Genomic DNA, 22636 nt, shown 5'->3' on the forward strand with positions numbered 1-22636 from the left:
CTGGGAGTTGACGTTCACAAGTCATAAAAGGGCCAAGTTTGAAGACCCCTGCTCTAGAATAATGGTTACAGGAACTGCAATGCAATCCTAAATTGCATTGGCTCTTTTGGCTGCTGCCACAAACTGCTGGCTCATATTTAATTGATTGTCCACTAGGACTCCAAGATTCCTTTCACAGTTGGTGCTTTTAAGCCAGGTTTCACATAATCTGTACATGTACTTTTGGCTTTTCTTGCCTAAGTGTAAGATTTTACACTCTACGTTGAATTTCATTTTGTTAGATCGGGCCCAGTGTTCAAGTCTGTTGAGATCCATCTGGATCTTGAGCCTATTATCTAGGGTGTTGGCTAGATTGGCCAGCTTAGTATCATCTGCAAATTTGATAAGTTCCCCTTTTATTCCCTCATCTAAGTCATTTATGAAGATATTGAAGAATACTGGGCCTAAGATGGTTACTTACCCTCCATGTAGATGTAGTATCATTAAAGACTACTCATTGAGTACGGTTTATCAGCCAGTTTCAAATCCATCTGGTGGTAATGTTATCTATCCCACTTTTTTCTAGCTTACCAAGCAGTAGGTTGTGGTCTACTTTGCTGAATGCCTTACTGAAGTCTAAGTACTGTATATTACGTCCACAACATTCGCTGGTCTACTAATTTAGGCACATTGTCAAAGAATAAAATAGTTTTAACAAACCTGTGTTGACTTTTAATTATAACTTAGTTTCTAGATGTTCGCAGATCTGTTTTTTGATTATCTTTTCCAATATCTTCCCATGTATTGATGTTAGGCTGATTGGTCTGTATTTTCCTGGCTCTGTTCCCCCCCCCCCTTTTTTTTTTGAAGGTGGGAACAGATTTTTTCCAATCCTCAGGTAATTCCCTGGTGTTCCAGGATTTTTTAAAGATATGATACAATGATTCTGAGATAACATCTGCCAGTTCCTTCAGAACTCTGGGATGTAAACCATCAGGTCTCAGTGATTTATATACATCAAGATCAGATAGTTGTTTTCTAACCATTTTCTTATTTATTTTAATTTTTATATCTAGTCTGTTTTTTACAGCTAGGTTTTTGGTAGGTTGTTCTATAGTTTCTTTTTGCATGAAGTCTGATGCAAACTATGATTTAAGCAGCTCTACTGCCTGTTACTTCCTTGTCATCTTCTCTCTTTAGTGGACCAACTGTTTCCTTGACGTTTTTCTTGTTATTTGTATGTTGAAAGAAACTTTTTTATTATTATCTTTGACTTTTGTTGTAAGTCTTTGTTCATTCTGAGCCTTTGCTTTCCTGATTTCATCTTTGCAGATTCAGGCTATATGCTGGTATTCTGCCTGAGTTATGTGTCCCTCTTTCCATTTTTTGTACTATCCTTTTTGTCTTTCAGTTTATCAGAGAGATTTTTGTGCAACCATGCTGGTTTCTTCTTGGATTTCTTGTTTTTCTTTTTCAGTGATATTGTGCTGGGCTGGCCTTTTATGATAATCTTTTTCATATTTTTCAGTATAAAAATATTTTACATTTTATGGGACCTTTGAATCAGTCCTGATATTTGCTGCAATTTTCTTAGCAATATTTGCAGAAGTGGTTTGCTGTAGCCTTCTTCTCCTAGAGCCATCTTAGTTGGTTGAAAATGAGTTTTATTCTGAATTAAATAGGTTGCAAGGCATAGCTTGCTGTCAAAGGTATTTTAATGTTAAATGTTACTAAGAACCAATTCAGTTAGTAACTGAAGATACTTTTCTATTGAAGAATTTTAATCTCAGCAATTTGTATTTTTTCAAATTTTGAACAAAACAAACGTTGCTATTCTTATACACTGAATGCTAGTAACCTCTGAAATGTCTGCTTGGCTTTTTGCCTATGGCTGAGTTACTTGAGTTCAAAAGGCTCACTCTCATTAAAGTTCATTCTATTACAAAATATGAGCAGGGCAACATAAAAAGGAATAAAGAGACTCATATGTTGCATTGAGCACTATTATTTGTTTGTTTTCAAGTCTGTAGTGTTTCTCCAGCTTGTTAATCAAAATTTAGATTAGTGGGGAATTTCAATTTAGTATCTTTATAATAAATGATTTCTGCTAAGAAGGTAGATTTATCTACAAATAAGATTTTACCCTTGAAATTGAGAGGTTCTATAGCATCAAATGATGGAAAACAAGGTTTTCATAGAAGAACCCATCATTTTGTTTCACAAAGATTTAAGATCTCACATAAATGAGGTAAAGAAAATGAGATTAAAGTCCATAAATAACTCTTTATAGCAGTTATATCAGTGGTGGGATTCAGCCGGTTCACCCCACTTCAGCAAAACCGGTAGCTAATTTTTTGTTGCCCAGGCCCAGAATGGACTTCCAGAAGCGGCATCCACACAGAGAACCGGTTGTTCACATATTTGAATCCCACCACTGAGTTATATAATGTATGAAAACAGTCTGAATGTACATATGATTAGTGTGTAAGCATGCACTTAGTCAATGTTATCACATGTTAGCCCATAATTTTAATGGGAAGCTGATAAATTGTGCATGTGAAGAAGGAACTCAGTCATATTAGCATATGACAAGCTGGTATTAAGAATATTTTGCTGTCTTACTGGGTGCTCCATGAATGCATCATTTTCCGAACCTGCCATCTAATTACATATCATGTGTTCAATAACATATTATTACATTAACAGCTTTAGAAATAAAGGTTTCATGGATTTTAATATTTCCCGAAAGAAGAGTTATATATTTGAATGTTGCTCTCCTTGCCTTTTACAGAATACTCCCTGTCCACTAAGCATGTTGACATTCCATTTTTTTTACATGCTGACTGGTCTCGGAACAAAATGTCCATTTAATCCTCTGTCTGGATCCCATGTTAATTTCCCCACTGTTTTGTCCATTATAGACAGTGGTGCAACAAGTGTGGCTATTGTTTTATTTTTACTGGTAAGTTGCATTGCCCAGAATTTTTTTTTTTTTTAAAAAGTTTGATTTTGATCATTTGAAATTTTGGGTCATAATTTGGATAGGGCTCCTACATGCTATGTTCAGGGAACAATTGCATTCCCACAAAGTTTTGGATAATATGTGTATTATTTTTCTACATTTGGAATGGTTTTTATTTTACATTATATTTGGTTGGCAAAGAATATAAAAACTTCAATCTCCCACCTTTTGGCAATGAAACAAGAAAATCATAATGAAATAGGAAAATAGGAAAAGTTGATTGCCAAGATATTTGTATTCACCCAGTAAAGTAGCACCTCGTTAAGTGAAACTGAGATGGACTTTAGAAGTAGATGGGATGCTGTCTTGTCTCAAGACTGTTATGAGAAACTCCCTTTATATCTCAGATTAGATACTTGTTGTTTTTAGTTGCTATGATGTTCTTTTCTGTTGCTTGGTTCTGATTCCTTTAAGGAAATAGAAACTTGCTGAATTGCCAGTGTTATTATGTGTTAAACAATTCAGTTTTATTTTAGTCTCCTGTTTTACTTCAGCCCTCACACAATAGATTTTATTGGTCCAGAAAACACCTAACAGTCAAAGGTCATGTATCATTTATCCTATAATTCTCATTCTGATTGTTTATCTAATCAGGATAGTTGGAAACAGTCACAAGAATGCTTTTCTTTTTTACAGAGATAAATACTATAGTTAAAGGGAGAATTGAATGAATCATAAATAGTATCATTGAGAGTAGTAATATTATATCAGACTTTTATACATATTATAATGTGTTGTCTAACTTGAGATAGATTTGATATAGTGGCAAAACTAACTAATCTCTGCCAGAGACGACTTTGCTACAGAGAAATGTATGAAAAAGGAAATGACTTGTTTTTAGTCTGTAATTTTTTTTAAATAAGTTATTAGATTTTTGTTACACTAACAAGATAAAAAAACTATTATAAATTAATAACTAATATAAAAAGGGAAAAGTTAAAAAAAGAGAACAAAGCCAAAATACAGAAAGAAAGCAAAAGCAATATAAAGAAATGATTAATGCATTCTAAGTGTGTGACTGAAATTTAAAATCTCAATACAATAGCCAGCTGAGATTTGGCCTGCTATCAATCTAGTTTTGATCTGTTATCATTAATATAGAAGTGGCTCCTTAAAGTTGAATGTTCCAATCTAATCTTGAAAGAAAGGAGAACACAACTTATAGAAAACATTCTCCCCTGCCTTATAGACTTTGAGAGAGAGTCATTGTGGTGTAGTGTCATTGTGGTGTACTGATGGATTAGGAGGAGGAAGACCTAAATTCTAGTCCTGGTTAGACATGAAAGCCAGATGGATGACTTTGGGTCGTTCATTCTCAACTCAGATTTGGAAGTTTTAAAAAAATCCTAGAGAAAGAAAATATTATTTGACCATGCAGTCCACCAGGAGAAGAACTGACTTAAAGGCACAAAAAAAAAAGACTTTGGGGAAAGTTTAATTATTTTTATGAATTAGAATTAAAGCTGTTTCTTACTTTTTCAGCTCAAAAGCACTTGAATTTTAGTCTTTAGTTTGGTAGCAAGACTGGCATACTGTATAGTAGAAAGAGCAAAATCCGGTCAAATTATCACTACTGTCACATCTAAGGATTAATATGTATTATAGTATTATCCACTTCTTCATAAAAAGAAAAGAACAACAGTTGATGGCTAAAACAAACTACTCCATACTGCCACACCAAAAAATCATCTGATTGAACCGCTGGCATTTTCTTTTGAACTTTGCCTTTCTTCATTATGTGACTAATGTGATTCAAATGATTTAAAAAATTCTCTTACTTGGGGAACTGACTTAGAGGAAATGCCTTTCAGCCTCTTCAACCACAAAGTAAGTTGCATAGTATATAGTAGTTAGTTACTGCCAGTCTAGTTTGCTGTAAACTTTGGGAGAATGATAATCTCCTGTTCCTACCATGACAACATGAAACAAGCAGACCCACTCTCCACAGTTTTCTCTGTTTGTTGGATGAGCTTGTGCAGGGTTCAAGACTTTGGAGAAGTAAAGAGAATTTAATATATGGAGGAATAATTTTACTTTTCATCATATTCTCTGTTTATATACACCTCTATTTATTCCCTATAGAACCATTTGTAAACAGCAGTCAGCTGAAACTATAAGATGTGTTGTACCCTAATGCCGTGACAGCAAATCTATTATTGTACCATTATATTATTGTGCCCTGCAGCGGAACAATTTCACTGAAGAAATGTGAAGCAATTCTGATATGTGCTGCCTTTAGCTTTCATACAAAGGAGGATCCAGCTGGTAGTGACCTAGAAAAATGATGGCTGAATGTCTCATTTACAAGTGGATCAGAGTTGGTCAGGGAGCATGTAACTATAAAGAATTAACAAGCAATGTAAATTTTCTAACTGAAAAAGCTAAGTAGATTTAGCTGAGATGTTTTGCAGAAGCAGAGATTCAGGCAACTTTAAATAATACTTGATTATTTCTAGGATTTAAAACTGTTTGATAAGCAGATAAAGCTAAACTGTACAGATGATAATAGCTCATAACCAATCCTTGCTTATCCCTACATTTTTATCACAATCCCTTGATTTTATCTTTAGCTATATATTATGTGATGGGAAATTGCCAGCCATTGCTTTAAAGAAATGCATGTCTCTACCCATACCCCCTAAACCATGCCTTTTAATTCAGGACTGCCTTAGTCTTCCATTGGAGCCATACATTATTATCACAGAAAGGTATTTCAGAAACATCTTTCATGACCCATGAAAGAAAAAGTAAAACAAAGAAAAAAAGCTAAGCAACATATTTTACTCATTTGCAAAGCAATAATGTTCTATTTTTGGAAATTATAAGCCAAGAATTATTTTTATGATTTTTAGATCAGTAGTTTAAATGTCTACCCCCCAGTAGATAAAGATTTAAAATAAATTAAATACAAATATTTCACCCAAAGCAAAATTTTCTTACTAGGAAAAAAAATCAGTTTAGAGAAGCTACAAGTGATTGTACATATTAACTGGATTGATGCGTTCTACAATGCCATACTATTTTTTTTGTTTAAGGCTTGATAATTTGTGTGAATTTAGCCACTAAGGTTTATAAATAATGGCTTATTGTTTAGAATATTGTATAAACCCAACCAATATTGATTGTCATAACAAACTCCAAGTAAAACACACCAAGCTGGACATGAGGGGTAAACCCAACCATCTACTACCTTGGTAGCAGAATTAAGACTAGGCACATTAGCTCATTCTAGGGGGAGGAAATTCTTAGTTCCATTATTTTTTCCAGTTACTGTTAACCGCTTGAGTCAATAATGAGTGCTCCTTTCTTCTAAATATTACGAAGAATTAACCAGTACAAAGTGGAAAAATAGTATTTTATTAGTTTGATAATTCAAACTACAGAAAAAAAAACCCTAAATATTTTTTTAAATGCATTTACCTGGAGGGTGGGAGACAATAAAAAATTGGACAGTCAGTCATGGTTTGAATCAATTATCTAGCACTATATGAAATAAAATTTGTAAAAAAACATGAGCAGTTTTTTTATTGCTAAACTAAAATATGACTGACACTTTCTGATAAGGATGTGATACAGAATTTCCTTCTCAGGGAAAGTAATGAAAAGGGCCAGATGTTGTATTTGTTATTATATATTTATTCAAACAAAGCCTTGACTTCTTTTGTTCTCTTATTAAACCTTACACCATTTTTATTTCTCCATCAACTGTTGGTGCAAAACTCAAAGGCATGCTGATTCTCTTTGCTATAAATCATTCATATTACTGGTAATTTTTCTTCATTATTTGATGGACCAATATGATAATCTAAACAATGCTTCTAATCCAGATGAAGATATATGGTATGCTGGAACCAGCTTGGATGAGTTTATGAGAGCTGATTGTTAAATTTTGTGGAATTTTGTGAGCTGGTTGGCAGCATAGGTTAGCCTCCATGCCTAATGCACCAATCAGTTGTTCTATGCAAGGCAGCAGAAGTAGTGAAGCCAGCAGAGCTGATTCATAAATGTTTAGCAGCACACCAATGGATATGTTGTGGGTGTCATCAAAACCAACATATGGAACATTGTCCTAAACCTTTCATTTTTATAAGAGATTCAAATTATCCATCAAACTGCCCCTCTTTATTCCTTAGATGTTATATTTAACATTTTCAATTTCTGAATGTCCTGAGTATGGATTCATATTATATTTATGTGATTGGTACAGATCCCCAAGGCATATTGGCTCCCTAGCTAGCATTTAACATTGGATCCCACCAATTCTTCTGAAATGAGAGTCCTAATGGGCTTTTGAGTATTATACTATAAGCCGCATTCCCTGTTACAATAAATGGGGTTATAGATAGAAAATAAATCTTGTTTGCTTCTATTCTCATATAATTTATACATAATAGTCAGCTATGTCAGTATCCAATTATATATTTAAACCTTCTTCCTTCCATTGTATTAAAAATTAGAATTTCACGCAACTTTTTTGCTTTTCTCTGAAAGTTGCATTCAAAGCTCCTTATATAAGATTCCCAAAATCTTATATCTTTCAGCTAAACCATGAGTTTGTTTAACTATGATTGATGGGATCCTGATAGAAAGGCCTGGAAAAAAACTGGAAAATTGGGGAGGAAACTGTTTGGAAAAAGAAAATGGGGGAAAAACTGTTTTTTTCACATTTTTTTTCTTTTTTTCACCAGGACTTCCCATCTCTAACCCTAACCCACAATGCCTAACCCCAACCCTAACCCCCACTCTCCCCCAGGACAACCACAATGCCTAACCCCAACCCTAACCCTCAATGAAATCAAGTTTGACCCTTCCCTGGTTTAATGGTGATTTAATGGCAGATTCAATGGGAATATTTTGACCCCCGACAAGATGAGTTCAAAAAGAAAGAGCTATTCTGTCGAGTACAAGAAAGGAATCATGGAGGACTCTCAGGGCAAGAATCTTACAGCTTTCTGTAAAGAGAACAAGTTGGATCTCTGTATGGTCCAAAAATGGAGAGCAGAGTATAATAACCTCAGCCAACAGATGGATGAGGAAAACACCAAGAAGCGAAAGTGTGGATCAGGTAGGCAGCCATTATTTTCTGAACTGGAACACAACATCTGTGACTGGATTGCTGACAGGAGAGCAAAGGCTTTGGTTGTTCTCAGGGCTGATATTCAAGCATTTGCCATTGCACTGGCACCACAATTAGAAATATCCCCCGAAGAATTCAAAGCATCACAACACTGGCTAGATGGCTTCCTTCAGCAATATGAACTGTCTCTAAGAAAATTGACAACACTGTTCAAGCTGCAGGATGCTGAACTTAGTAAACATGTATTTGCATTTAACTCCTTTGTTGATGGCATTGACTTTTCAAAATACCAACTGTCAAACTTGATTGCTATGGATGAAGCTACAGTGTTTATGGGCCAAGTATCTCAAACAACAATTGATCAGAGGGTGCCTCGTCAATCTACATTCCCTCCACTGGTTACAAAAGTGCACGTGTTATCTGTATTTTGGCAATTCGTCTGAATGGAACGAAAGTCCCACCTCTAATCATCATTAAGGGCAGGAAAGATAAAATTGAACGTGTTTCAGGCATTTATGTTCTTGAAACTGAAAAAGCCTGTTGCATACAAGCCATTATAAGGAAGTAGATTGATTTAATGCTGCCACTTGTTTTGAGAGGTGGCCAAAGAGGTCTGCTAATCTGTGATTCAGCCAGCACTCACCACGCAAAAGACATGAAGAAGTTCCTTGGAGAGAGAGGAATAGATCAAATAATGATTCCTGCAGGAATGACTGCCTATCTCCAGAATCTTGATATTGCAGTAAACAAACCATTCAAGGACCATTTGCACAGGGAAATCAATGACTACACTGAACACAGAATGGAGAGAAATCAGCATGTAAACTTGTGAAGCCTAGCCTGCCAGAGATCGTGACTTGGGTGAAGAATTCATGGGATAAATCACTGACAGCTGTGTTGCCAGTGCACTATGAACAGTGCACTATGAGCAGCCTACGTGGACAAGAAGTGCTCATTTAAGGAAACAAAATTGTTGGACAATGAGAGATTGGGGCCAATGGTTCTACAGGAACTGGATCACAAGAGATTAAGGCTGGAATTTGGCCTTTGGGAGAGTTGCCATATGAAGATGTTACAGAAGAAGATGACATGACTGTTTTTGAATAAATGTTGATTGTTGTACATCACCATTGTGGTTAGGGTTGCCCTGAGGGGCAGTGGGGGTTAGGCATCGTGGTTGCCCTGGAGAGAGTGGGGGTTAAGGTTGAAGGTTAGGCATTGTGGGCTAGGGACTTAGAGATGGGAAGGCCTGGAAAAAAACTGAAAAAATGTGAAAAAAACAGTTCCCCCCCCATTTTTTCCAAATGGCTTTAGAACAATTATGAAAAAACCCTGTTTGGGGGTTTTTTAGGGGTGCGATGCGGCTCTGGCAAAAGCAGCTAGGGATGCCAGGCTCTGAAACTGGCCCATTTCTTTCCAGCAGCTGCCCAGGTCCGCTGGAGGGAAGGCCAGCATGTACCATACCGGTACTGAAATGTGGCGGCATTCTGGCGGGGAAGGGGCAGTTGGCATGGGTGCTGCAGGCAGGACGCCCACTCATTTCAGCACCCTTCTTCCCCGATCCTCCGGGGCTCTGCCATTGCTTTGGCCCTGGGCTGCTGCCTCCCGGCTCACCTCTCAAACGGGCCAGGCCAGGAAGGCAGCCCCCCAACATTTCCGGGGCAAAGGCCCCCCTGCTTGCTTGGAGGAGCATTGGCCTGGCTGCTCCTGCCCCAGTGCCCTTCCTGCCACCGTCCAGCACAGCTGCCCTGGGGCTGTAGGGGCTAGCCTGGCATGGGAAGGGCACGTGCACCCCTCACCCACTCGAACTCTGTCATACAGTATCTTTACCATAGTTGGTCTGCCAGCATGCTCTGAGGTTGGCCCCTCGCCGCTGTGCTGCATCTACAGCCCATGTGCAGGCTATGCCATGCCCCGCCGTCTGCTGGTAAGTAAGACATCTCCCGAAAATAAGCCCTAGTGCTTATTTCAGAGCCCAAAAGAAAATAAAACCAGGTCTTATTTTCGGGGAAACATGATATAACATGTATGGTTTAGTAAGAGGTATACTATGAAATGTGCAAATTACTGGGATACACTTTACTTTCCTGGATTTGATTGATTTTTTCCCCCCTAGAAGTGCTCCCACTTCCAAATCAAGGCCTATATATCTGCTTTTAACTGAGAAATTTTGGGGAGGAGTTGGAAGGAAAGGTCTTTGTTAAATAATCTGACTAAATGGATGATGTAGGAGGTTTTTATTGAATACAAAGTTCTGCAGGATGGAACAAACAAGGAAAATGTGCTGGGAATATTCAGCATCTTACCTACATATTGTCTCATTGATAAAATGTAGCATAAGTAATTGTACTTATCTTTTTGTGACTTATTTTCAAACTTAGTTCATATTGAGTGAAGTGGCAGTAATCTGCACCAGCAATTTAGTCCCAGGGGCCATGTAGTTACTTGGGTCTGCTTTGATTCATTGGAATAAAGATTTCCTGCTATCTCTGCTTGATCAGTTTTTTGGATAATACGGTGACATATTTTTTTTGCTTTCTGTGACCTTCCTTAGGAAGATGCTTTGCCTTATTAATGGATAATCATGACCTGTGCATATCTGTATCACTGCACAAAACATTTTTTGAAAGACAACCTTTAAAGTCCTTGAAGAGGTCTAATATATTGAATAGCCAGCAATAACTACTGCCTATTTTTAGAGCAGTGCAACATAAGTTCTGTAAAAAGCATTGAGGATATCCAGTCAATTCTTCTGTCTGCACCAGATATTGGTGCTAGGTTGCCATTCTCTATTTAGCGAAAATAATCTATTTTTCATTTTGCAGTCCTATAAATATTTGCTTAGTGATCATACTACTTTATGATTCTCATGTTTCTGTTGATCAGCACAAGAATCTTGCTAAAGATAAAGCAGTTAGCAATCAAAATCAACATCAGATAGATATTATTTCTTTTCCTTTCATCTCTTTCTGCTACATTTTTCAGTAGTTCTCAGTATATGTTACGATTAAATTCTGATAAAATTAACACTTTTTTATTGGACACCACACTAAGCTACATTAATTTTTCAGAACAGTTAGATGAAATTTTACTTTCTCTTGGTTTTTTTGGATTTAGAATATCCATAATGATGTTTTTGTGAGTTATTATTTGTGAATTATTAAAATATGTGGAAATAAACAATAGCTTATATTTCAGTTTAATGATGTACCCAATAAATAATGGGTTATAATTTGTAACTATCATTTCCTGCTTCTAAACCTGCCAAAAACATATGGTTGATCATTATCAACAACTGAATGGCTACTTGGCGAGTTCGGCGTGGAATTCTTCTAATTTTATGCTTTCATAACCATGTTGGTTTGACTTGATTTTTTTTTCTTTTTTTCTCCTATCTAGCATCAAACTTTTGGCTGTGCAGGAGTTGATTGATAGAGATGCACTTGAAAAGGTACCTTTACTCTTTCTGTAGAGCAGCACAAATCTGTAAACCCTCTTTCTTCTGTTAGTAGTATTTCTGTTTACTGCTACTCATGTCTTATAAGCATATACTTATACTTCAGATTACAAAATGTGAATGTGTGTAGTCATGTACCCAAAGACTATTCTCTTTATTGCATTCACAATCTAATCAGATGAAGATTTGAAGCAACGATTATACTTTGCCATTCAGTGCCAGAAAATTGAGTTGAACCATAATAAAAACAAAATTGGAATTTCATTTTAATTGCATATTCATTTTAATAACATTAAACATAATGTAATTTCTTTCCATTCTTCATTTTATAATTTCTTTTTAATAGCACATTAAAAATAATAATTTGCTAATAACTTTTGGAGATTCCTGAAGGGCATCCGTTGCATTAAATATTGTCCATCATACATAGGTAGCCCTCAATTTATGATGATTTCTTTAGTGATTGTTCAAAGTTACGATACTGTTGAAAAAAGTGACTTACCACTAGTCCTTCACAGCATACTGAGATCATGTAATGGGAAACAGCATGTATTTATGATGGTTGCAGCATTCTGCAGCCACATGATCACCATTTAAGATTTTCCTAGGGAGCTTCTGCTAAGCAGAGTCAATGAGGAAAGCTAGCGTTGCTTAATGACCATGGCAGAAAAGGTTTTAAAATCAGGCCAAGATCACTTCATAACCACATTACTTTAGTGATGGAGGTTCTGATCCCAATTGTGGTCATAGATTGAGAGGACTACTTGCATATAATAAACCCACATCCAAAGAATCCTGAGATGAACTTCAAAGCAATTTGAAATATGACCCAGGCAATGGTGCAGAGAGAACACTTCAGATGGAGATTAAGAATGCATGGAAATTTGTTTTTTGTTTTTTAACTCTTTGGATCCCCTCTAATTTCCACCCTTTAGCTGGCACTGTACAAAAATAGATTTTCTCATAGCTCCTTGGTTTTTGCTCCCTTGTGAAAAACCAGCACATTAAATCAAACCAGTGGGTTCTGCAAGCAAATCTTGCCAGGCCTTCTTATGGGAGAGTAAAAGAGTTTACAAAGTGTAATGCTTTCATTTTGTTGCTTTGCTTTTCCAGTATAGTTTTTCTTCCATATCTGGCAGTGAATGGATAGACTGAGTTGAATGTTTAAAGTCTTGAGAGCAAATGCATTGGCAGTGATTCCTTCTCAGTCCAGTCAGCTTCACAATACACATCAGTCAGATCAGCATTACCTCATGATTAAACTTATTTTTATTTTTGTTAATTCAACATTAGTCTCACTCCCCAGCAGCCTGCTCATGAGATGACTGTTAAGCAGAAGAGAGTGCTCCTGAATTACAAATAGAATTCCTGCTTTGGTTTGGCTTGAACTGCTAAGGTGGCAGTAATTCTGTGAATAATTTTTTAAAATCAGATATGTTCTATGCAGTGTGCATGACAGCTATTATTAACATCCATAATATGGGCATGCACAAATAAAGAGGAAATAAGAAAAGGGAACCGATACATAATCCCTGAGGGAACTGATTCATAATCCCTGGCTTTATTGTATAGTAGCTAGGTCTCTTTGGACTTTTCAGTTAAGCATTTTTCCATAAAGAAAGGAAGTTTCATGAAAGCCTTGGAAATTTAACTCCACCTCAGGTTTCAGTGTATTTATTTTAAAAGAGTAATAATTTGCTTTATCAGAATTAAATCTGTATGATATTCAAGTGAGACTGAGGGTGTTTTCCTATGCAATATATGGACTTAGGTAATAGGTCTTTACCACTCATGAGATTTAGTGGTTGTTTTTTTTCTATTCAGTCCTCAAAATCCCTTCCATTCACAGCTGCTGACAACTAAATAGCATTGTTTCCTGCTCTTTTAAGGTGGAAAAAATGCATCACTAATGGTATAAACCTACTTAAATAATGCACTCATTATTGTTTTTAAAATAGATGCATACACACAAACACAAAACACCTTCCTCTGAAATCTCAGGAAAAGAAGTATTTTGGCTTTGCATGCTTACACAACCACTATACTTTCAGCCTCCCAAGAACATGGCTTCCAGACACCAAAAAATAGATACCCCTTCTACTTTAAATAACTACTGTCATCAACCTCAGAGTTGTTCTCATCATCAGTTGTAAGGCAGATTTTTTTACAGTATTGTTCCCTTCTGATTTTTTTCTTAAATTTCATGCTTTTGATTGCTTGGTCAGATGTTAGTTGGAGTTTAATCAGTTTTGGCTAGGGTTCACAAATCCTAACCAAAACTGACTAAACTGGAATGTGCTGTACTTTTGAAATAGTGGCAATGGCAGAGTATGATTGCACAGCTATATTTGATGTGCTTGCTAGACTGTTCCCAAACTAAGTACTTCTGGCAACAACTGTAAATGTTGTAGTTATGTAGAGATTTCTGCAGTTGCTCTAAATAGTACCCAGAGTGTTCAGGAGCATCTGTTACTGCAAAATATAACATTAAATATTAATTTACTAAACCTGTCATGACCATCTTCTTGAAGGAACGTAGTGCGTAGTATTTTTATAATCCTTAATTGTTTTTTATTATGATTTAAGATCTTAATTCTAACTTCTAAAGCCAGAAGATAAATATGTATAGAACTGCAAATTTAGTTTGGTGGTCTTTGCCATTCTCTTGAATACTGAAGTCATTATTTAATCCTCATATCAGGAATGTTGTAACTCGTGTTAATCAACCCTTCCATTTTACAAGGAAGAGACAATTGATGCTAAATTTACATTGCCTTACTGAATCATAAATTAACAATTCTGTTGTTTAACATTCAAATGAAATCCCAATTTGGATATATTGGAACAACTCCAGAATCATTCCTAATTTGTATTTGAGAGAAAAAATCTAAGTATTTGTTCTGTTTCTTTCCTTGTTTCATAAGAAATCCTAAAACCCATAGGACATAATGAAACTTCAGGGTTTGCAAACATTGGAGCCGCTTACATCAGGTTCAGTCTTGTGTAATTCATTTGGCTTGGTTATTTTGTCTAGCTAAGATTAATTGTTAAACAATCCAGCCAAAACGTACTGTATTAGTACACATTGTCTTCAGTTTGTGCAGTTTGCTAGTTTAATTGAATCAAATTGAATTAATTAAACCAAGCTGACCTGATAAAACTATCCTTACACAACCTTTCAGTTGCCCATTTTTAATTTAGTGTTTAAATTTAAATTGTGACAAGTGCCTATCAACTGTTCCTGCAATATAAATTACAAACTTGTGACTGTTGTTTGGGGGTATGCTTAACAATTTGCTGGAGTTTTTAGTTAATGTTTTTCTGTTTAAGCTTTTAATAACATTGTAGGCAAAATAGCACTGCCTGTGGCACAAGAAGATGTAAAGGTGTAAAGAAGCATGGCAAACTAGCCCTGTAAAACAGGCCTACAGGTCGTTCTTGGGTTACAACCATTAGTTCAGTGACCATTCAAAAGTTACAGAAATTATTGATCCCTGGCTTACAATTACAACATTGCAGCAAGCCAAAGTCATGTAAGATCCTTGCTTAACACTGCAAGGTCCTTGCTTAATGATGGCAACCGGGACTACAGGGACTTTATAATTATAGATAGCAGCAAACTCCAGCAGCAATCTCTCAAATCTCTGTATTTGTTATGGTTCTCCTGAATAGAAGGGAAATTACCCAAAGCCTTTCGGCCAGCTTAATTAACTAATTAATTGCTCCTTTTGGCCCATGGATGCTGATTAACTATTTATGTGTATGGATTTGAAAATGATGAGCCTGCTTAGTCATCAAAGTATGTGGCCCTAAATCGGCTATAAATTTAACTATTTCATAATTTGCTTTCTTTGGGTATGCAAATAATAACATTTGAGCAATAACATTGACAGAATGCAATTCTTTAAAAATATTTCACTGAAAGAAAAAATGATTGTTCCTTTACTTTTCCCTACGGGATTTAAGATTGACCTAGAAATGCTCCAGTTTAATGAACTTCCTCTCTTCCCACCCAACTTTTTACAGTTTTGCATGGAGTTAAATCAGCCAACTCTGCCAAACATCCGCAAATGGAAGGGCCCTCGAGGATGTTGGAAGGGAAGCATTTCACAGAAGCTCTCAGGGCACCCCGAGAAGGTAGTCTGGTGCAAGTCAAAAATTGTGGAGTTTTTATTTTGCTTTTATCTAGCCAAGGAAATTATTATTACAGAGTTTTGAACTATTGGGGAAAAAAATTTTATTTGAGCTTCTGAAATTTTATTTGAACTAAGGATAGCATTTCTCCTGATCTTTTGAAGTGACTTTTCATAACTTTATTTCCAATGCACCATAATTGATTTCAGAAGGTTCTATGGTCAGGCTATAGAGATTTTTAAAATTCCATTTTAGTTATGTCTATTTACTTGTCTATATGCAAGTATTTCATTATAAATCTTACCTTGTGGTAATCTATACCGAATTCACAAAAAACTTATAAAAAATAAGAATCACAAAAATTCCATTTTGTAATTAAAAAATAATCATTTTTATAATTAACAAATACAAACTCAATCCAAACAAAATTCACATCTTCAGCTCTTTGTTCAGTAACCCTCATCAAGTGCGTGCTTGTATTTATATTATTATTTGCTTTATAGTATATATATTCCACGCCAATCAACAGAGTTTAAGTAGAATACAAACAAAATAAGATTCTAACTACCCAGGCAGTCTATATAAAGCATCAACTTTGATTGGACTCAAATTTAATGCTTAGACTGGCTGATTGGAATTAATAGTACCTTAATTTAGCCATTTCTGATGATGAATTATTTTGCTTAGCTATTTTCTTTTTTGGCTTTCAGCATGAAGAATATTCTGGGTTCCTATGGGACACAACCGCAGGGATAGAACTGAAAGAAGCTACATTCTCTGAAGGCCCACACACAAATGGCAATGGGAAACAGGTCTATCTTCACCCTTATATTGCACATTTCAAGGTAAGACTTGACTTTCCCAACTGAGAGAATTCAAGAAAGGGTTGGAAATTAATTGGCACTGGCATGATTTTTAAAGTTTCATTGAGCAATTAAAGGTGGTAGCATTGTCTTCTGGGTTTATAGTCTTGCCCTAGATAGATTGTAATAAAAATTGATGGTAGTATATTTTCCAAAACAAACAAAACTAAAGCAGAGGTCTGTGATTGTTAATAAGAATGTGTTTCCTTGCAAATCAGAAATGATTGTATTGATGATCACAGTGGTGAACAAGCAGGAGACATCTTTCATTTGTGATGTATTTGTGAACAGACTCTTGGAAATCTCTTAATGCTGCCTATGTTTGTTCCTAGATTGGAATGAATGATTTAATACTGGTTAACTTGCATTTAGTGCCATTGCCGTCTACTGGAGAAAATTCTGTGAAGAATCAAAATAATCATAAATTAGCAGTCTTTGCACATACTGTACAGGAAACACTGAAAGGTAAGACCAGCTGATAAAAATGTTAAATAATGCTGAAGAGGATCCATCACTCATTTGGCATTTATCAGCCTTCCCTTGCCTGGCACCTTACAGATGTGTTGGATTTCAATTAGAAAGTATGGATAAAAATCCTCCTCCTTTTTAAAAGTCAACTTAATGCTAAATAATGTCAAAAAATAATTTGCTGAGTGATTTAACTGGCATATTTTATGTTTAGTAAAAAATTAATATATATTGTCAGTCATTGCACTGCTTAGATATTGGAAGAATAAGGGATTAGATTTATAGTACCCATAGAGAGCTTGTTTAAGGACCACTTTTAGATGTCCATATAACAAATTAGTGATTGTTCCAAAACCGGTATGTCAGGTTGTGGTTTTTAGTAGAAATTTCCTTCTACTAAAAGTGTTTACCAGAACACAATCTGGTACTGCATGGTTATAATCATAATGCAGACAATGATAATGCAAAATAAGAAAACCTAACATTTTGTTTACAACTAAACAAAGGCTAAAAATATAGCATGACTTTGTTCAATTAATATCAAGGTTGGTTCCTGAAAGCATTCTTTAGTTTCAGAAAAGGGCCAGGTGCTTTAAGCTTAGGTGCTTAAAAATGGATTACCAACATTGATCATGAATGTAAAAAATGTTATGCCAGATTAGTTGTGCATAAGTGACAAAAAACAGCATATGGGTAGATGTTGTTTTTAAAAGCCATCATCAGGAGTATTGTCAAGGTTGTGTATCACTTTTTAGTAAGCATTGGTTTGCTTCTGCAGCCATGTTAGGTGTTGCAGTGCTTCATAAATTAATACTGTGCCTCTCTGGCACAGTTCAGTGATTTGACTCCTTCATAAGGTTCATACACAGTCATTAAATTCTGTAAGTCATCCAGACAACATTTGCCTGTAATTCATTCATGTTAGTCAAAAATGGTACCAAAATGCAAAGCCATTGTGGAGCCTATTTCCCTTTGGTTTTTGCACCTTATCCTTCATCTATTAAAGTTTGTGGCTATATGTTTTATAACATTCCTCCTTACTGTCATTTTGTTGCATACATTCCTTCCCCAATTTGATGCTATGTTTGCATGGGATTATGGGAACTGAAACTGAAAAAAAATCTTGAGAGAAACTATGAGACAGATAGGTGCATGTGCATGTAGACGTGTGGAGTCAGCCGGGTACAGCTTCAGAATCAGCTATGCAAGCCAGTTGAAAGAAATGGATATTAGAGGCAGAGCAGATAAAAGTTTGCATCCTAAAATGGACGCAAAGCTTAAAATAAAGTCACAATACAACAATGGGAGGTGTTATGGAATAAATCTGTAAAATGTACTCCAGTTGTAACTAAAAAGAAAACTGTTAAGTTTCTTAAATAATTTACAGATGGTATAAAACTTGTCAATAATTGCCAAGACAGACAATTAGTCTAATTTAATACTCCATAGAATATTAAATACTGGAAATGCCATGAGATAGAAAGAAAATTTTACCACATGTGGTAAATGTAAAAATACTGAAAAGTAGTAGAAAGAAATATTCAGAATTACTCAGAAACAGTTAGAAATCAAATTTGAAATAAAATCACTTCTTTTTACCAGACAAAATTGCAAAAATAAATCAACAAAGAAAAATCACAATTTATATGATACATTTTATGGCAATAAGATAAATGTAGGTTTAGGTTTTTAAAACCTTTGTTTGTTTGTTTGTTTGTTTATGTAGTGAACATACCTAATAGTCCTTTCACTTTTACAACAAGAATCCTGTGAGGTGAATTGGGCTGAGAGTGACTGGCCCACCGTTACTCAGCTGGCTTTCATGTCTATGACAGGACTAGAACTTACAGTCTTCTGGTTTCTAGCATGGGCCTTCACCACTATACCAGATTGGCTCTATTGTGTACAAATTACGAAAAGAAATAAGTTACTAAAGTTATCTGACTGAGAACTTAAACTTGGGGAAATCTGCAGTAATAGGAAAATTAATAGCATATATTCACAACAAAAGTTGAAATTTAAATAAAAAGGTGTGTGTGTGTGTGTGTGTGTGTGTGTGCTTAATGACTGCCATGTTTAGCCACCATTCAAATTTGCTACAGTGTTGAAAAATAACTTTGTAACTGATCCTTGTGGTTAAACCACTGTTGCAGTGTCATCTGGTCAAGATCCAGCTGCTTCACCTCCAGGAGGATTATTGTAGCATTGATGTGGCAGCAGCATAGCCATTTGTATGTTTCACAGCTGAATTCTGCCAAGCAGAGTCAGTGAGGAAATCAGCAGTGAAATTGGAAGTTGTAGTTGTGTGAGGTCTCGCTTAAGGATTATAGATGGTTTGATTGACAACTTTAGCAAAAGTTAGGTCATAAATTCGTTATAACGAAACTGGATGTCTCGCTTAATATAAAGGGAGCCATTTATGCCTGTTATCTGCAGGGTTTGATATAATATTGTGGAATGCAGTATTCGTCCTGTAGCTGAGCTCAAGGCCTAAGAAAATTGATCTTTAGCCAAGATTCTATTCCCCCAGTTGTAGGAAAACTTGAAGAGCACTAAGACTCTGACGCTACCTTAGTTTTAAAATTATGGATACAGTTGTATGAGAAGTAGGATAAAGCATGACCTTGAAAAAGGTTTTGTGCTGCTTGCTTGAATTGGTGCACATCTGTCTTAGCTTTAGCTGTTGCAAAGAACCTTCCCCCCCAAATAATAATAAATACATCTGAATTGTAGAGGTACAATATGCATTTAATGTCTATATGTTACTTCTTTAAACCTCTGTCTGGCTCCATATTTATGTCCTCATCTTTATGGTGTTACAGGGTTTTAAAAACGGTTTGGCTTTCTCAGCTACTGCCACAAATTTTGCTAGCCAGTTAGCCCGATGTTAATTTCTACTTGTCTCGTTCCAGGTGGTCATGCACAGATCAGCTATTGGATCAGTTTTGAAGCTGGAAAAGAGATGGGCCTAAAACCCTATTTGTTCTTTAAAATCAAATTATTTCTGTAAAAGAAATCACAATTTGCATGTCATGATCACATATACACAAGTATAGTTAGGATGAGTTTCTACACAGAAGCAATGGGTTTGGTGGTGGAAATTTATAATGATTGAAGCTATCAGATGTTAGATATGAAGTCTTTTTCATGCAGTTAGCACTTGATCCACTAAATTACAAATTTACTGTTAAATGTGAGTTCCCTCATCTAGTTACTTTGTAGTTTGTAGCATGTAGTTGCAATAGAACGTGTACTTGCTGCCTCAATAGATACTTTTTAAAAATAATTAATAAATTCTTAATTTATAACAAATATTGTAATAAGTTAAAAGTTTACCTTCTTAATAAATTCTAAGTTAAAATAAAAATAATAACTTAAAACTATACATTAAAACAGTTAATAACTTGTCAAATATTGTTAGCTTGGTGACTACTTTTATGCTTTTCATAATCCCAAATAATTATAATTTTCACATTAATCATGGATACTCATTAACTTCAACTTTTTTTTACTCAGTAAACTATTTAGTCATTATATAAATCAATGAATCAGTCTATCAATAGATTATACTTATTTAAATAGAAAAATGAATTAGCCTGACAAAGACCAGATTATTTCTTATAGAACAGATGGCCACTACTGTCAGTTCTGAGACCAATTAAAAGTACTTGATTAAAATAAATCTGTAGGATAGAGACTATTTTTAAAATTCAAACAATTGAAGAGTTGTGGCAGAATAAATCCATGGGAGGAATGGAGCTGTATACAAAAGTTAGGAAAGAACAATAAGAACAATTATTGAGTATCTTAAAAGGAAATAGGAGAAATCAATTACTAGTATTTGCAAACTTTTACCTACTTACCTAGACATAAAGCCCTTTTGGGGAGGATTTTCAAGCTGCAAAATTTATATTTAATGTATAAATATTTATATTTTAATGCATAAATAAGAACAGGAGGATTTAGGATAAAACTGTCTGCAGTTTTATTCCTGCACAACATTTTCTCATAACCTTTGAACAGACAGATTAGCATATTAGCAGCTCAATTTATATTATACCACATTTATTATTGTATATTAATGTTATATTAATAATTTATATCAATATTAATAACATACAAGTTATCAATATAACTCAATTGGAAAAAAAGAGTTGTCAATATCTCTTTGCTATCATTTAGTGGTCCTCTGATTTTCACAGCCAGATACTGTATGGTAGTCCTTTTATATTCAATTTAATGTACTTTTTTTTTACACAATAAACATATCTATATTTTTTTAAATGTTGTCTCTTTAATTTTGCTAAACTTAGGATTTTCTTTCCTGCAATCCAAATGAAAAAGAAACAAATAATTAAGTAGATAATATTAAATTAAGAATAATGGAAAGAACAGAATAAATAAACCTATTCATTTGGGTAAGAGAGTTATCCCCAATAATTTCATTTTAGGTGAACAAAGAGATCTGTGTAATGCATTGTCAGTCACATCACTATGTTCGCCTAATTATTTGTTTAGCACTATTGTATACTAGTACCATATTCCATTTTATAAGCAAATAAAATGAGGATAGGTTGTAATACCAACAATTTTAAATGACAAAGGGGTTTGGATAGGATTAGAACCAACATTTGAGAATAGGCTTGATGGAAGAGACTGTGGTATTATAGCACAGACATTCTCATAGAAGCGATCTCCTTAGTGGGCAGGAGTTTTGAGAAGCTGGGACATTCAGGTTGAACTGAAGGAAGATATAGCATCTGGATATCAGTTCTGACATTCTTCCACTAACCTTTTATGACTGTACTGTTCCCAATCTTAGGTGAAAAAGATGTGATTATTTTGGGTGACTTTAGTCAGCCCCCTGATAGTAGTGACCATGATTTGTTACGAAAGGAAAAGTTCCACCATCTGGTTCCTGCAAGTACATTCACAAACATCAGCACAAAGAATCCTCAAGGTTCCAAATCTTTGGACAATATCTGGATCAGTCGTGGCTTGAAAAAAATTTTCACTGGTAAGATTCTATTTTGGGAGGAGGTGAATATTGAGAACATTGAGTTTCAATTATTGTATATCTCATTGTTGGTTCAGCGACTACTTCAAATGTAGCAAGTATTATTTTGAAGTGTGCCTTTCAGTGTCATGCCAGCTTTATGAAAGCTCTTATCTTGGCACTCTCTATTTATATTCATAGTATAGCCAGATATTTTGCTTCCTAAGGAGGTTGGGAGTTGTTTCTAACATATTTAAAACCTACCAATTTGTTAAAGGTTGCTGTATGTGGATATTTTACATTAGAATAGCCAATATTTTATTGACCAAGGCCTGTATGTAACATTTATGGGAGAATCAAGGGCTATAGTAGGTGAGACTATGCTGCAAGTGGATGGATCATCTATTCCCTTAATTTAGAAGCTGAACTTTGAATATATTTGCTTTATATTATTTACATTCAACTTCTTTAAAAGTTTTACACAACAGTTTGGTATAGATCCTATCTTAGAATACTAGGAAACATATGAAGATACATAGATGATAACCTTGAGTCTTCAGATTTCCCTTACTATGTTACATGTCTAGTTTCTTTAGTATTTTTTCTCTGTAAAGTTAATTTTAATAACTTAAAAATATAG

The 22636-nt window shown here is 35.1% G+C and overlaps 1 protein-coding gene across 3 annotated transcripts in view; it reads left to right on the forward strand.

Annotated features, from left to right (window-relative positions):
* The window catches only part of EEPD1 (endonuclease/exonuclease/phosphatase family domain containing 1), a 38728-nt gene that overhangs the window by 15279 nt on the left and 813 nt on the right, over positions 1-22636 (forward strand). For 2 of the 3 annotated variants that reach the window (XM_015811764.1, XM_015811763.1), the window contains 5 exons: positions 11478-11529; positions 15562-15672; positions 16380-16514; positions 16865-16997; positions 21823-22017. In XM_015811764.1, the coding sequence (XP_015667250.1) occupies positions 11478-11529; positions 15562-15672; positions 16380-16514; positions 16865-16997; positions 21823-22017 (626 nt within the window). The remainder of the gene's footprint in view (positions 1-11477; positions 11530-15561; positions 15673-16379; positions 16515-16864; positions 16998-21822; positions 22018-22636) is intronic. The other variant, XM_015811765.1, reaches the window with a different exon arrangement.

Source organism: Protobothrops mucrosquamatus, unplaced genomic scaffold (genome assembly GCF_001527695.2).
Source record: "Protobothrops mucrosquamatus isolate PMUCROS unplaced genomic scaffold, P.Mucros_1.0 scaffold48, whole genome shotgun sequence".
NCBI classification, from domain to species: Eukaryota; Metazoa; Chordata; class Lepidosauria; order Squamata; family Viperidae; genus Protobothrops; species Protobothrops mucrosquamatus.